Source organism: Rhizophagus irregularis, chromosome 21 (genome assembly GCF_026210795.1).
Source record: "Rhizophagus irregularis chromosome 21, complete sequence".
Taxonomy (NCBI): domain Eukaryota; kingdom Fungi; phylum Glomeromycota; class Glomeromycetes; order Glomerales; family Glomeraceae; genus Rhizophagus; species Rhizophagus irregularis.
In genome coordinates, this window is record NC_089449.1 from 1,192,771 (window position 1) to 1,205,889 (window position 13,119).

The 13,119-nt window shown below is 27.0% G+C and overlaps 6 protein-coding genes across 6 annotated transcripts; 4 read left to right on the forward strand and 2 right to left on the reverse strand.

Annotated features, from left to right (window-relative positions):
* Positions 1-1,712: 1,712 nt before the first annotated feature.
* On the forward strand, positions 1,713-2,345 carry OCT59_013705 (uncharacterized protein; the record flags this gene model as incomplete). Its single annotated transcript, XM_025314643.2, has 4 exons — positions 1,713-1,779; positions 1,849-2,002; positions 2,083-2,111; positions 2,191-2,345. The coding sequence occupies 4 exons, from the start codon at positions 1,713-1,715 to the stop codon at positions 2,343-2,345; spliced, it is 405 nt and encodes a 134-aa protein (XP_025184628.1).
* Positions 2,346-2,537: 192 nt separating this feature from the next.
* On the forward strand, positions 2,538-4,066 carry OCT59_013706 (uncharacterized protein). Its single transcript, XM_025314642.2, has 7 exons — positions 2,538-2,618; positions 2,696-2,907; positions 2,984-3,078; positions 3,153-3,408; positions 3,480-3,591; positions 3,660-3,751; positions 3,835-4,066. The coding sequence occupies exons 1-7, from the start codon at positions 2,576-2,578 to the stop codon at positions 3,964-3,966; spliced, it is 942 nt and encodes a 313-aa protein (XP_025184627.1). The 5' UTR covers positions 2,538-2,575; the 3' UTR covers positions 3,967-4,066.
* Positions 4,067-4,722: 656 nt separating this feature from the next.
* OCT59_013707 (uncharacterized protein) lies at positions 4,723-5,931 on the reverse strand. The gene has a single exon (XM_066141684.1). The coding sequence runs from the start codon at positions 5,163-5,165 to the stop codon at positions 4,953-4,955; it is 213 nt and encodes a 70-aa protein (XP_066001797.1). The 5' UTR covers positions 5,166-5,931; the 3' UTR covers positions 4,723-4,952.
* A 1,059-nt stretch (positions 5,932-6,990) lies between these two features.
* On the forward strand, positions 6,991-8,514 carry OCT59_013708 (uncharacterized protein; the record flags this gene model as incomplete). Its single annotated transcript, XM_025314640.2, has 7 exons — positions 6,991-7,036; positions 7,116-7,327; positions 7,404-7,498; positions 7,575-7,833; positions 7,924-8,035; positions 8,104-8,198; positions 8,286-8,514. The coding sequence occupies 7 exons, from the start codon at positions 6,991-6,993 to the stop codon at positions 8,415-8,417; spliced, it is 951 nt and encodes a 316-aa protein (XP_025184624.1). The 3' UTR covers positions 8,418-8,514.
* A 120-nt stretch (positions 8,515-8,634) lies between these two features.
* On the forward strand, positions 8,635-9,840 carry OCT59_013709 (uncharacterized protein; the record flags this gene model as incomplete). The annotated part of the gene is made up of 7 exons (XM_025314639.2): positions 8,635-8,809; positions 8,902-9,029; positions 9,117-9,178; positions 9,254-9,303; positions 9,403-9,425; positions 9,514-9,539; positions 9,605-9,840. 7 exons carry the CDS (start codon positions 8,635-8,637, stop codon positions 9,651-9,653), a joined length of 513 nt encoding a protein of 170 aa, XP_025184623.1. The 3' UTR covers positions 9,654-9,840.
* A 561-nt stretch (positions 9,841-10,401) lies between these two features.
* OCT59_013710 (uncharacterized protein) lies at positions 10,402-11,908 on the reverse strand. The gene is made up of 6 exons (XM_025314638.2): positions 11,786-11,908; positions 11,659-11,704; positions 11,530-11,585; positions 11,387-11,456; positions 11,279-11,307; positions 10,402-11,074 (listed from the first exon to the last, which is right to left on the reverse strand). Exons 1-6 carry the CDS (start codon positions 11,859-11,861, stop codon positions 10,575-10,577), a joined length of 777 nt encoding a protein of 258 aa, XP_025184622.1. The 5' UTR covers positions 11,862-11,908; the 3' UTR covers positions 10,402-10,574.
* Between the last annotated feature and the right edge of the window lie 1,211 nt (positions 11,909-13,119).

The following is a 13,119-nucleotide window of genomic DNA, read 5'->3' on the forward strand; positions in this document are numbered from 1 at the left end:
TGTGTCAGTTTGGTCCAAAATACAGTAACTAGCTATATCACTTACATAAGTGAAAGAATTATAATATGTCTTTGGATATTCGCTGTTTTAAATTTTTATTTAATCAAATCATTGTTTATCACTAATGTAATAAATGTAATACAAAATGCCATAACCAGATCCATTTTATTTATGAACATGGATTGGATTATAAGAAATCCAAAAGGATCGGCAAATTAAATTTGTAAAACGGCCCATCATTTAAAAATATCGGATTTAAAAATATCGGAATTAAAAATAGAAGCCTGAAATATATAAAGTATGTAAGAGAGTTCACCATTGCATCGTAATTTTACAAGGTTAGATTTCGATTCGCATACAATTTGAATATTTTTTTTTTTTAGTCAAAGTCGAGTTAGTGGATTGCATATTTTTAGAACTTTTTTTTTAAAATGAGGCTAAATCGAGTAATTTTAGTATTAGTTACAGTATATCATACTGTACATACATTATAAGTGAATGAACTTTATAGGAAAATATATTATGGCTAAGAAATACGATGCAATAGAGAAATTTTTTATGAATAATACATTTAATTACAAAAGATTAAATATTTAAGTCTTACAATTATACTTTTTTTTTAATAATTATATATACAAGATTTATAAAATAAAATGTATAGATATATATAAAATAATTTAGCAGACAAAAACGAATTGCAATAATCTTACAAAACCACATATATAGCTTTCTGATAAAAGTCCCAAAATCATACTGTATACTTTTATAAACAGCCAAATAAGCTATTTAAAATATAAATTAATATTTAAGTGATTCCATACCAATTATGCCAGTATCTATTTTACAACTGCCCAGTTAACACCATTTTGCAATTTTGGCAGTCCTGCCATTCTAGCAACTGCGGAAATTGTTTAACATACAAATCACGTGGGTGGAAAAATTGTGAGATACTGAGGATAATATGCGCAGTAAAGTCTTGTGTGCTAAATTTTATACCTTTGTGATTAATGTACTGTATATGTTTTGATAGAAAAAGCGAGAAAGATTTAATTTGTAATTCAAGTAATGGTTATTCAACTGCTGTGTAAATGGTAGCAATCAGGTGATGATAAATGATTAATTAATGATTAATAATTCATGATTATGACTAATATTCAGATTTAAAGAATCACAGAATATATCGGGATGATATTTACTCGTGTCTTAAAATTCAAGGAGAGATTTTTTGTTTATTCTTTTAAAATAGTGAATAATAATTATTAATAAAATTTTATAATATCATATATGAATAATGTTAATATTTTATTTAAGAATAAGAATTTATTCAATCAATGAGAACATTCATGTACTACAACCTGGTGCATGCGCAGCTGCATAATTTGTTATGTAATATTTTTTCAACTAATACATTTTATAATTTATACTGATTTATAATAATTTCTGGGCGTTGACGAGTCGTTCATCTTTGCCTTTTATAAAAAAGTTTAAAACAACTATGACCCAAAAGTGAGACTATCAAAATCATAACAGGTAATAATTCTAGTTTATATAATAACAATCTCTGCTAAGCTAAAGTTGTAATTTCATTTCTAAAGTATGATTATATTAATAAAATGTTGTGCATAGTCTCTCATTCATTTATGCTTTTTTTTTACTTGCATTTCGTTACTCTTGAAAAAAAAAAGTTTTTTTTTATTTCTCATAAATCAAAAATGCAAGAATTTTTACATTATTTGAGAACAATACAATTTACTTTCTCATTCGTATGCTTTTCAGTTGGTAATTATTAAAATAACATTTAATATAATAAATACATTTAAAATAATTTATATATATATTTTCTTTCAGATACCGTACTTGCAAGTATTCCTTCGAAAGTCCCGAGTTTGGCTTGGTTTATTCTTCCAGATCTTATTGCCCTTTTTTTAAGTGGATATTACATAATTACAATCGGAAAACAATGGAATAAAAATACAGCCAATTCGGATGTCTTTTTGAACATGTAAATATTATTTATTATATGAATAAAAAATTTTATTCGTCAAATTTTTTAATTTTTTACTTTTTTTTTTCTTAATCTAGATTTTTAATAATATTATGGATAATTTATGGTATAAATAAATAAATATATATATATATTTATTTATTTAATTTAATTTAATTTATTAACAACATATTAATTTATTCAAGGTTCCTCAAAGGCTTATACTTTCTCAAAGGCTTATACTTTTTCCGAAGATTCGAGCGGATTTACATTGTTAACAGTCGTTTATGGATGGCTTAATGCCATATTATATATTATATCAGCAACAATCTATGCCACATATTTTAAAGTGGACTTTTAACGATTACAAATTGTTTATTTATTTAAAGTGTGGCTAAAATAAACAAATAATAATTTTTTTTAAGTTTTTTTTTTGGGGATTTTAAAATTATTTTTTAGAATAAAAGAATTAATTTTCGAATAAAAGAATTAATAATTATAAGAAAAATGTCATATTTAAAGGGTGGAAATTTTCCCATCTAAAAAAAAATCATCAATCTTTTCTTTGAAAAATCAGAACATACTTTAATAATGTCTCAAAGCAAAAAACTTATCGTTGTAAGCGGTGCTACCGGTAAATGTTTATTTTTATTTTATTTTATTTTATTCGCTCATTTCATGATATTTTTAACACTTATCACAATTAATTAGGTGCTCAGGGTGGATCCGTTGTTAATTCGCTTCTCGCTACCGGACATTACAAAATTAGAGCATTAACTCGTAAACCAGATTCAGAAAAAGCAAAAGCGTTAAAATCTAAAGGAGTTGAAGTATTTAAATGTGATTTATCCAATAAGGATGATGTTAAAGAGGCTTTAACAGGTGCTGATATTGCTTGGATCGTTACTAATTTCTGGGATCCAGTAAGTAAATTAATAATAAGAATAATAATAATTTATGTAACAATGAGAAATTTTTAAAATTTTATGTAAACTTTAGTCGATTGTTGGTCAAGATGTTAAGGAAGAAGAAAGACAAGGTAAAATGATTGCCGACATTGCTAAAGAAGTAGGAGTTAACTGGTTAATTTACAGGTGAATATTTAATAATCGTTACATTCTTTAATTCTGGAAAAAAGCTTTATACTTAAAATAAAAATTTCATATAGTTCTCTTCCTGATACTACTACTGAATCTGAAGGAAAGTACTCCGAAATTATTCACTTTGCTGGCAAAAATCGCGTAGAACAGTACATTAGGAAATCAGGAATTCCAAATGTAACATTTGCCTATCTCGGTTTCTACTCCCAAAATTTTGGAGTTTTCGTACCACAGGTTGAAAAAGACAATGAAGTTGTGCTCTTGTTTCCTTACTTAGAGGAAACCGATAAGCTTCCTATGATTGATACTGAGAATGATACTGGTGTATGTATTAATTTAATGATTTTTTTCCTTATGTAAACAAACAAATTGAAAAAAAAATCATTTTTTTATAGCCAATTGTTGCAAAAATTATTGAGGAAGGACCTGAAAAATGGAATGGTAAAAAAGTTCCCGTTGCTGCTGAATACGCTACTTTGAAATCTATTGCTGAATCATTTACTAAAGGTAATTATTAAAACTTTTTTTGAATTTTTTTTAAAAAAAAAATTAAATAAAATTATTTTCAAATCTAGCTACTGGGAAAACTTATAAAATAAAGACTCTACAAGATGATGAAATCGCAAAAGAAACCCCGTTTTTGAACAACGAAGAAGCTAAACAAATGGTAATTTCGGTATTAATAAAATCATATTGAATTCTTTTATTCCAACTTGCTAAATAAATTTTCGTTCTTATTTTATTTTATAGTACAAATGGTTCAAAGAATTTGGATATTATGGAAAGGATACTGAAGTTAGTGATCTTTCTACTGCTAAGAAATTACACCCAAGTATTAAAACTTTTGAGCAATTTGTAACTCAGAATTACGGAAAGGCTTAAAAAAATACTTTCCTTTTTTTGCCCTTAATGTAACTATTTTTTTTTTGAAATATAAATAAAATGTAACCGTTTTAAGTTTTTTTTAATGATCGTGAAATGGATGAATTTATTTCCATTTGGAAATTCTTTCCCACTAATTAACTTAAAAAAGTCAAGTTGTTATTATAAATAACTTTACACGCTAATATGATGCACATAAAACCCTTTTTTTTTTTCAATTGATCTAAGGTTCACCTAAAGGGTTATACTTTATCGATTATGAACTCTGGTTTTTTTAATGTATTGTCCGTATTTGAAGATAAAGGAAATTTTCGAAGTTTAGACTTTTTAGTAATTCAATATATATTTATAATTAAATTTAATTCAGAAAGAACTTTATATTCATCTTTTAATTTTATAAGGTTTAGCATTTCTGTTTACTGTTATCTAGATTTACAGTAGCAACATTAGAATTAGTATTAGATTGTACAAAAAATGTGAATATATCATTATTTCAGTGACTATATCATTCCCGTAAGCGTCTTGTCTCTCAACAACGTTAAGACAATGTAACACTAAACAACTACGATTACAAAATTATTTTTTCCTTTTCAAATGAGAGAAAGATTCTAAACTATGGTGCTGGATAAACATATTCACATCTACCATTATCATAGTCCTGTTCTTCGTGCCGTTCTCATTTCTTAAAACTATCTTTAAAGAGTTGAAATAATCTGACGGTCATAACATTTATAACACTCGACCCACTCAATCTTTGATGCGTACAGATAGCTTTTATTTTTTTTATGAGTTTGCACTATCGCTACCGTTAATGCCAAGTTTGAAATGAAGGAAATGTTCTACTACTTTGAATTAATTTGTCTAGTAAATATTCTAATAAAAAAAAATTATATTTACGCTAAATAATATAATGTAATAAAAAAGCATTATATATATATTCTATTTAATTTTTAGCATTAGCAAACAAGAACACTCATTGATGAAACTTAAAATTCCAAATCTAAAAACAAGTCCAAATCAAATCCATGGGTCATTGCTGCGGTAAGAGGATGAAGAGTTGGATCTCCATCGAAAAGCTCAGTGCCCTGAATGTTCACAATATATGTTCCAATACCAGCCATATTGCAAGCGGAATAATTATTGCCAGTAATTGGGTCAGTGAGTCCACCTCCAATGATGTTATTTAAAGGAACACCCATGGTGTTGGTAATATAGTTTAAAGTTGTTCTCTCCGGACTCGTTGTCCAAAACCAACTGGAATCAGCGGGGTCGAGCTTGTTCGTAAGAATTTTGCGGCAATTAAAACCAAAGTATTGTTTACTCTAGGTTGGAATATTTTAATTACCAATACGATTTGGGATTGTTGTGCGCAGAGAAAAATAAAGAGCCACTTTTTGGTGGTGATCAGGAAGACTTTGAGTGTTGCAAACTTCGATGATCATTGACGGATACGGATTTCCCAAGTTATCTGACGCTGCACTAGGTAGTGGCCGATTTCGTTTTTTTGGTCTGACCCAAGAATCGGACTCCTTTGAAGAATTTGCGCCCAGAATAAAAGTCGCAGCAGTTCCATACCTCAAATTTTGATGATCCAAGCATATAATTCATCCATGATAATTCCTGCTGCGGTTGAATGAGGAGAGGTAGGTACCTCATATGCTTTAATCGTACCGTTATTTAAATATATACGAACTGGAAGGTTTGGGCCACTGTCACGATATTGAAGATAGCTATCAAGCGATACATTTGTTTTTAGAATGATTTCTCTTGATCCAGTGTATTGTTCCGCTGACTCTACTTAGGGTAAAGCAAGAAGGTGGTCTTTAGTAATTTTCTTTTTCTCAGGTTGTGAAGGTGAGTTGATGATGTTATCTCGTGTATCTGTAGTCTGGGAAGCTTGAGAACTAGCCTAAGAACGAGCCTGAGAACGGGTGAAATAAGGACTATAACGAACTGAATTTGAAAAGTGCACGTTAATATTAATAGACTTATCGGATAGAAAAAATTATAAACCTTACCGTACTTTTCATAAAATTTTTTTTTAAAAAAAAAAGGGGGTGCATTTATAAAAAGAAAAAAAAATTATCAGCCAATTATTCTAGAGCTATCATGTGATATTGACTGATAAAAAAATATATTCTTATCTAGCCAGTACTTTATCACCAGTATCATATTTACGCCACTTGATTTTAATACTATGATATCATATTTTTTATTTAATCAATAAGAACTACTTTGTATCATATTACTAATAATTATTTACTAATTTATACTATTTTGTAAATGCGCAGCAAGTAATTTTACAAATATAGCATTTGGTGATGTCAATCAAAGATAAAACTTTAATGATACTAATATTATTGAGTGAGCTGTAATTAGTTAGTCAAATTCTTTTATTATTTTAACTATGTTCAAAAATAGCGTAATGTAAATTTTTTCACTAATACACAAATTATACATAAATTGTGGGTGTATTTTAAATTAAATTTTGTGCATAACTAAGTTGAAAGTAAATTTCAATAATATGATTTTCTAACAAGGATGGGAAAAGAAAGATAAACAACGCAACGATTGCGAATTGCTCAAAAAATTCAAATATTAAGATATTTATTAATATAAATCTTTTTCATTGGGCGTTGTCGGACAAATTCCGAGAAAATTGTTAATCTTTGCCTTTTTATCAAAACAGCTAATTCATTTTTGTAAAAAATAATCATCTCGCTCGATAACAGGTATAGTTCAAGTTTATTTCATTTATCTGCTAAGCTAAAGTTGTTAAAAAATCATTTAAAATATGAAATTTTTGATTATATTAATAATTTATGCTTTTTCTGTTTGCGTTTCGTTACTCTTGGAAAAATCTTTTTTCTATTTCTTGTAAAAAATTTAATTAATTTTTTGATTAATAATACAAGAAAAATGGCATATTTAAAGGGTAGAAATGCTCCCATCAAAAGAATCATCAATCTATTCCTTGAAAAATCGAAATAATCTTTTTTTTTTGAAAGAACACACACTTTAATAATGTCTCAAAACAAAAAACCTTTAATCGTTGTAAGCGGTGCTACTGGTAATATATATTTTTATTTCATTCATTTATCTCGGGATATTTTTTAATATATTTCTGATCGCTAACTCTAATTAATTAGGTGTTCAGGGTGGATCCGTTGTTAATTCGCTTCTTGCTACTGGACATTACAAAATTCGAGGATTAACTCGTAAACCAGATTCAGAAAAAGCAAAAGCGTTGGAATCTAAAGGAGTTGAAATATTTAAATGTGATTTATCTAACAAGGATGATGTTAAAAATGCTTTAAAAGGTGCTGATATTGCTTGGATCGTTACCAATTTCTGGGATCCAGTAAGTAAATTAATAATAAGAATAATAATAATTTATGTAACAATGAGAAATTTTTAAAATTTTATGTAAACTTTAGTCAATTGTTGGTCAAGATTCTAAGGAAGAGGAAAGACAAGGCAAAATGATTGCCGATATTGTTAAAGAAGAAGGAATTAACTGGTTAATTTACAGGTAAATATATAATCATTACATTCTTTACATTCTTTATCTTTGGTTCGAAAGTTGAAAAGCTTTACGCCTAAAATAGTTCTCTCCCTGATACCACCGCTGAATCTGGAGGAAAATACACTGAGATTTATCACTTTGCTGGTAAAAATCGCGTAGAACAGTACATTAGGAAATTAGGAATTCCAAATGTAACATTTATCTACCTCGGTTTCTATTATCAAAATTTTGGAAATTTCATACCTATGGTTCAGAAAGAAAATGGGGAAATTGAACTCATGGTTCCTTATTTAGAAGAGAATGATAAGCTTCCTTTGATTGATGCTGAAAATGATACCGGAGTACGTAATAATTTAATAAATATATATTTTTTTATTATGTAAATAAACAAATTGACAAACCCTTGAAAATAAAAATCATCTTTTTTATAGCCAATTGTTGCAAAAATTATTGAGGAAGGACCCGATAAATGGAATGGTAAAAAGGTTCCCGTTGCTGCTGACTATATTACTTTGAAATATCTTACTGAATCATTGATTAAAGGTAATTATTAAATAATTCTTTTTAAAATTTGTAAAAAAAAATCAATAAAATAAATTATTTTAATCTAGCAACCGGAAAAACTTATAAATTAAAAACTTTACGTGAAGATGATGAAATTGCCAAAGAATTCCCATACTTTAGCAATGAAGATTTTAAACAAACGGTAATTTTTATAATATTAATCTTTTTGAATTCATGTTCCAAACTTGCTAAATAAAATTTCGTTCTTTTTCAATTTTCTTTTTTTTAGTTCAAATGGTTCAAAGAATTTGGATATTATGGAAAGGATAGTGAAGTTAATGATATTTCTATTGCTAAAAAATTACATCCAAATATTCAAACTTATGAACAATATGTAATTAAGAATTACGAGAAGGCTTAAAAATAATTTGTCTACATTTTTGCCCTTATGTAACTATCATGACTATTTTTGAAGTATAAATAAAATGTGTAACCGTTTAAATTTTCAATGATCATGTAATGGATGAATTTATTTCCATTTGGAAACTCTTTCCCAACCAAGTATAAATTATCGTTTCCAATTTCCTTATAAAAAGTCAAGTTTATCTATAAATTTTAAAATAATTTTACATTCTAATATGTCCACACAAAAAAACCTTTTTTCGACTGATCTTATTTCGCCTGAAGTTCAAGCGTCGTTACCTAAAGGTTATACTTTACGACCTTTATCTATCGATGATTATGAACTTGGTTTTTTTGAAGTATTATCAGTATTTGAAGATATAGGAAATCTTTCTAAAGATCAATTTCTTGGTTAGGCAATTTGCTTTTTTGCCGTGTTCATAACTATCGTTTCGAATATATATTTCATCATAATTCTTGCTGTATAAAAAAAACCTATTTAGAACGTTTCAATTACATGAGAGCTCGTAACGATGAATATTTTATCATCGTAATAATTTCTCCCGAAAATCGCATTGTTGGAACTGGAACAATTTTTGTTGAACGTAAATTTATCTTTAATGCTGGACTTGTTAGTAATTCAATATATATTTATATTTACTAATTAATATTTCTCTCAAAAAGAATTTTTATAAATTATCTTTTTAATTTTATTAAGGTTGGACATATTGAAGATGTTGCTATTGATAAAAATCATCAAGGCAAACATTTTGGTTCAAGGTAATAAGAATTAATTATGATTATAAAAAATTTAAAATTTTGATTTATTAAACAATTACATAAACATATCATTAGTATTGTTCAAGCACTCAAATATATTGGAATTAAAACTGGATGTATTAAAGGTTTTTTTTAAAATTTGATAATTTATGGTTAAAAAAATTTGATATTTTATTTTTTTTATTATTTTTTTACTCATTCATAATATTTTTTTACAACTATAGCTATCTTGGATTGTTCTGTTGAGGTAAAAATTAAACAAATTTAACATTAGATTATTGATTATGATCTTTTTCCTTTTATTTATATTTTATTTTATTTTATTTTCTTTTTAGAATATTTCTTTCTATGAAAAATGCGGGTAAGTTCCTCATAAAATAATTTTCTTTTCTCATTATAATTTTCTCTAATCACTCTTATTATTAGATTACAAAATAGAGGAATTGAAATGTCTTGTGATTTTGATACGAGATAAATCTTTTCAAGTATATCTTACTGGAAAGGCGTTTTTTAACCTGAGAAAGATGATTATAAATTGACTATAAATCTTATCAATAACATCATCGATCAATTACATTACATTACAAATCGTTTACATTATATTACCAATCGCTTACATTACATTACAAATCGCTTACATTACATTACAAATCGTTTACGCTACATTACAAATCGCTTACATTACATTACCAATCGTTTATAAATCGCTTACATTACATTACAAATCCATTACAAATCGCTTACATTGCATTATAAATCGATTACATTACATTCCAATACGTTACCAACCGATTACCCATCAGATTATCTCATCATACTTGCATTGTTTCGACCAGATCAAATTGATCTTTTTTAATTACGGGCCGGATCAATGCTCATATAAATTTCGGTCTAAAACAGCAAAGGTTGTGATCTTAGTGTCACAAAACAATTCCACCACATAAGATGGATCGTCGAGGCTTGCTATTTGCCGCAATCATCTCCGAGAATGTTTTTTTTTGATGATTGTACAATCAAATCAGAGTACCTTGAAACGGCATCAAAAATGACACAAAAATCACAAAAATCAAATAACTTTCTTTGGCGTTACAAATACCTAATCATTTGGTGAATTGACGAAGATTGCAAGTTGCCCAGAAAGTCAACAATGGAAAATGACATAATCCACTCAGGATATATTAATGTTTCTCAATTTTTTTTCTATTTAACGTATTAAATTATATAATTAAAAGTTTTTACATAAAAACAATTTTTTTTTTATTATAATTATTATTAAATATATAATATAAAATAAAGGAAAAGAGAAAAAAAAGTTCAAATAGTATAGAACATATGTTTGTTAATTAAGATATTAAGATTATAAAAAATGTATATATATTATAACAAATGTAAATTTTTAATATTTCAAAACTGAATCATCTTTTTCATTTTCATTTTTTTCATCATTAATAGCAATAGAAGTCTCTTTACTATCTTTTGTAATAGCAGCCATTTCAGGTTCTGGTATTGAAATATTAATAGGAGATGATGATGGTGGTAAAGTATGTTTAATTGAATTTCTTAATTTAGTTCTATGTAAACTATTAGGAGATGTATTCCTTGAATAAAAGAATAATGCAGGTTCACCATTATCTAATGAACCTTTTTGAACTTTGTAAAATGCTTGCAATTTACGATTACGACTCGATGATTGAATTAATTCTCTATTGTCCCATCTTGATTTTGATAACATTAATGTAACAACTGTAGTAAAAAGGGCGAAATATGAAAGAGCTGTACTGACAATGAATAAACGACATCTCGTTTGTCCATCAAATGTGGTTATCTTATATGGAATCGCACCTAAACTACAATTTAATCCATAACCGAAAATGGCGGGTGTTATATTCAAAAAACCTATTTATTATAAAAAAAAAATTTATTATTAGAAGGATGTAACTCAAAAAAATAATAATTTATATAACAATTTTGTCATCGAAATCATGTTTCTATAATGTTGATCAGGGAGTTGACGGGGTTGTAATGACCAGCATGTAACACAATTATTGGATAGGGGTCACCCCTTCATAGTGACGTATATTTGCCCCAAATCGAACTTACTTTGAACATTCCAAACGATAAATAAAATCCTAGAAGTAAATTAAATTCGTCAAAAGAATTGTTTGGCAATATATATATTAATATATTAAATATAATATTTATACAAACCAATCAAAGGCCATATCTGTTTTAAATGGTCCATTCTCCCATCGTTCATTGAAATTGACCAATGTAAGTCCTGGAAAAAAAAAATAAAATAATTTTATTTACTCTATACATTAAAGCCAAATTCACGTGATATAATATATTACCTATGACAACAAAACTAATCGCCTCAGATACCCAGATTATATTTTGATTATTAGCTCTGTAAAGAGAGAAAAAAAATAAACTTATTTTTCTTGAAAAAGGTCGCGCGAATTTTGTGAATTAAAACTCACGGTCCCAACCAATAAGTTGAATGAAATCCTGATATCTGAACAATTTCTATTTGAATGAAAAAAAAAATCAGAAAATTTTAACGTTATTTCAAAGAAGAGAAGGTTTCACAAAAAAAATTATTCATACCTAGGATAAATATATTTAGAATAGTCCAAAATTGAATAATTCTCCAAACGAGAAAAGTTCTCCGTCCAACTGTCATTATGAGAAAAATTTTTTTTCGCTTCTAATCGTCAAAAAATTTAAAGCCGTGAGAATGAAGAAAAAAATTTTTTTTTTTTTTAAAAAGAAAAAATTTTTGGAGCAAAAATAAATATACTTTATTTATATTATTTATATTACAAATCAATGAGATTTTTATTTTTGATATACACGATATACACTCCCTTTTTAACATCAAACAACAAAATCACACTATAACTTAAAAATTACACGTTTTTTTCTGGAAAATGATAAGAAAATTACTTTATTAAGATAAAGAAAGAGTCATATACTACGCCTTTATTAAAATTATCCAAGGTAATGTTTGTTTGTGTGACCATCGTGGACTTTTTTTTTTTTTTCGGAAAATTTATACTCATTTTATATCATATATTTTAGGATTTACGGTGAAAGTTTGTTGAAATTCTACATAAAGAAATTTATTCTATTTATATCCTTCGTATTTTGACTATTTTTCCCACATATAATTTATAAACTAATGTAGTTTATTTAAAGTTATAGTTCAATTTGGTCATCGATTTCCTTATCGAGAGTATGATTTATTTATTTTCTTTTAAGGAGTATATTCCGATTTTCTTTTTTGAATGCAACCATGTGTAAAGTGTAAATAGTTTATTTGAGTAATTTCTATTTTCCTTTTTAGCAAAAGAAATCTTTAATCTTAAAAATTACGTTTGGATTTCCGTGGGATGAACATGAGACGATTCATAATAAATTAGTAAAGATTTTCTCATATTACATCCATTCAAAAAGGTTTGATACCTTTAGGCTTTAGGATCATCAACGTTGATTCTCCCACTGCATGCATGATTTCATGGGGAAAAATTTTAAGTTCAAAATTCATATTCATATTTCACATATTTCCAGTCACATATAATTGTTGATTGTGTCAAAAATGGAAATTGTGCAACATCATGACAGATGATCCCCCTTATAATCAAGGAGTATTTGAAAATAAGCGCGCTTACAGTATTACTTTATTATAAAACTCCGATTTAATCCATTAAACTATAAAAAATGCATAACAACAATGAAGTATGAATTTTTTACTCTGATAAAATAATTATTTACAAGTGAAAAGATGTAATAGAATGTTAGATGAATGTAAATAAATTTGATTGTTACTTGTTAGTCTTAAAAAGATCATATTTAAATCGTAGTAGGTACTTCATTACTTCATGTATGGATCAGTAAGGTTTATTCTTCACGTTGGTACTCGAGTTGCTTCATTCTTAAAA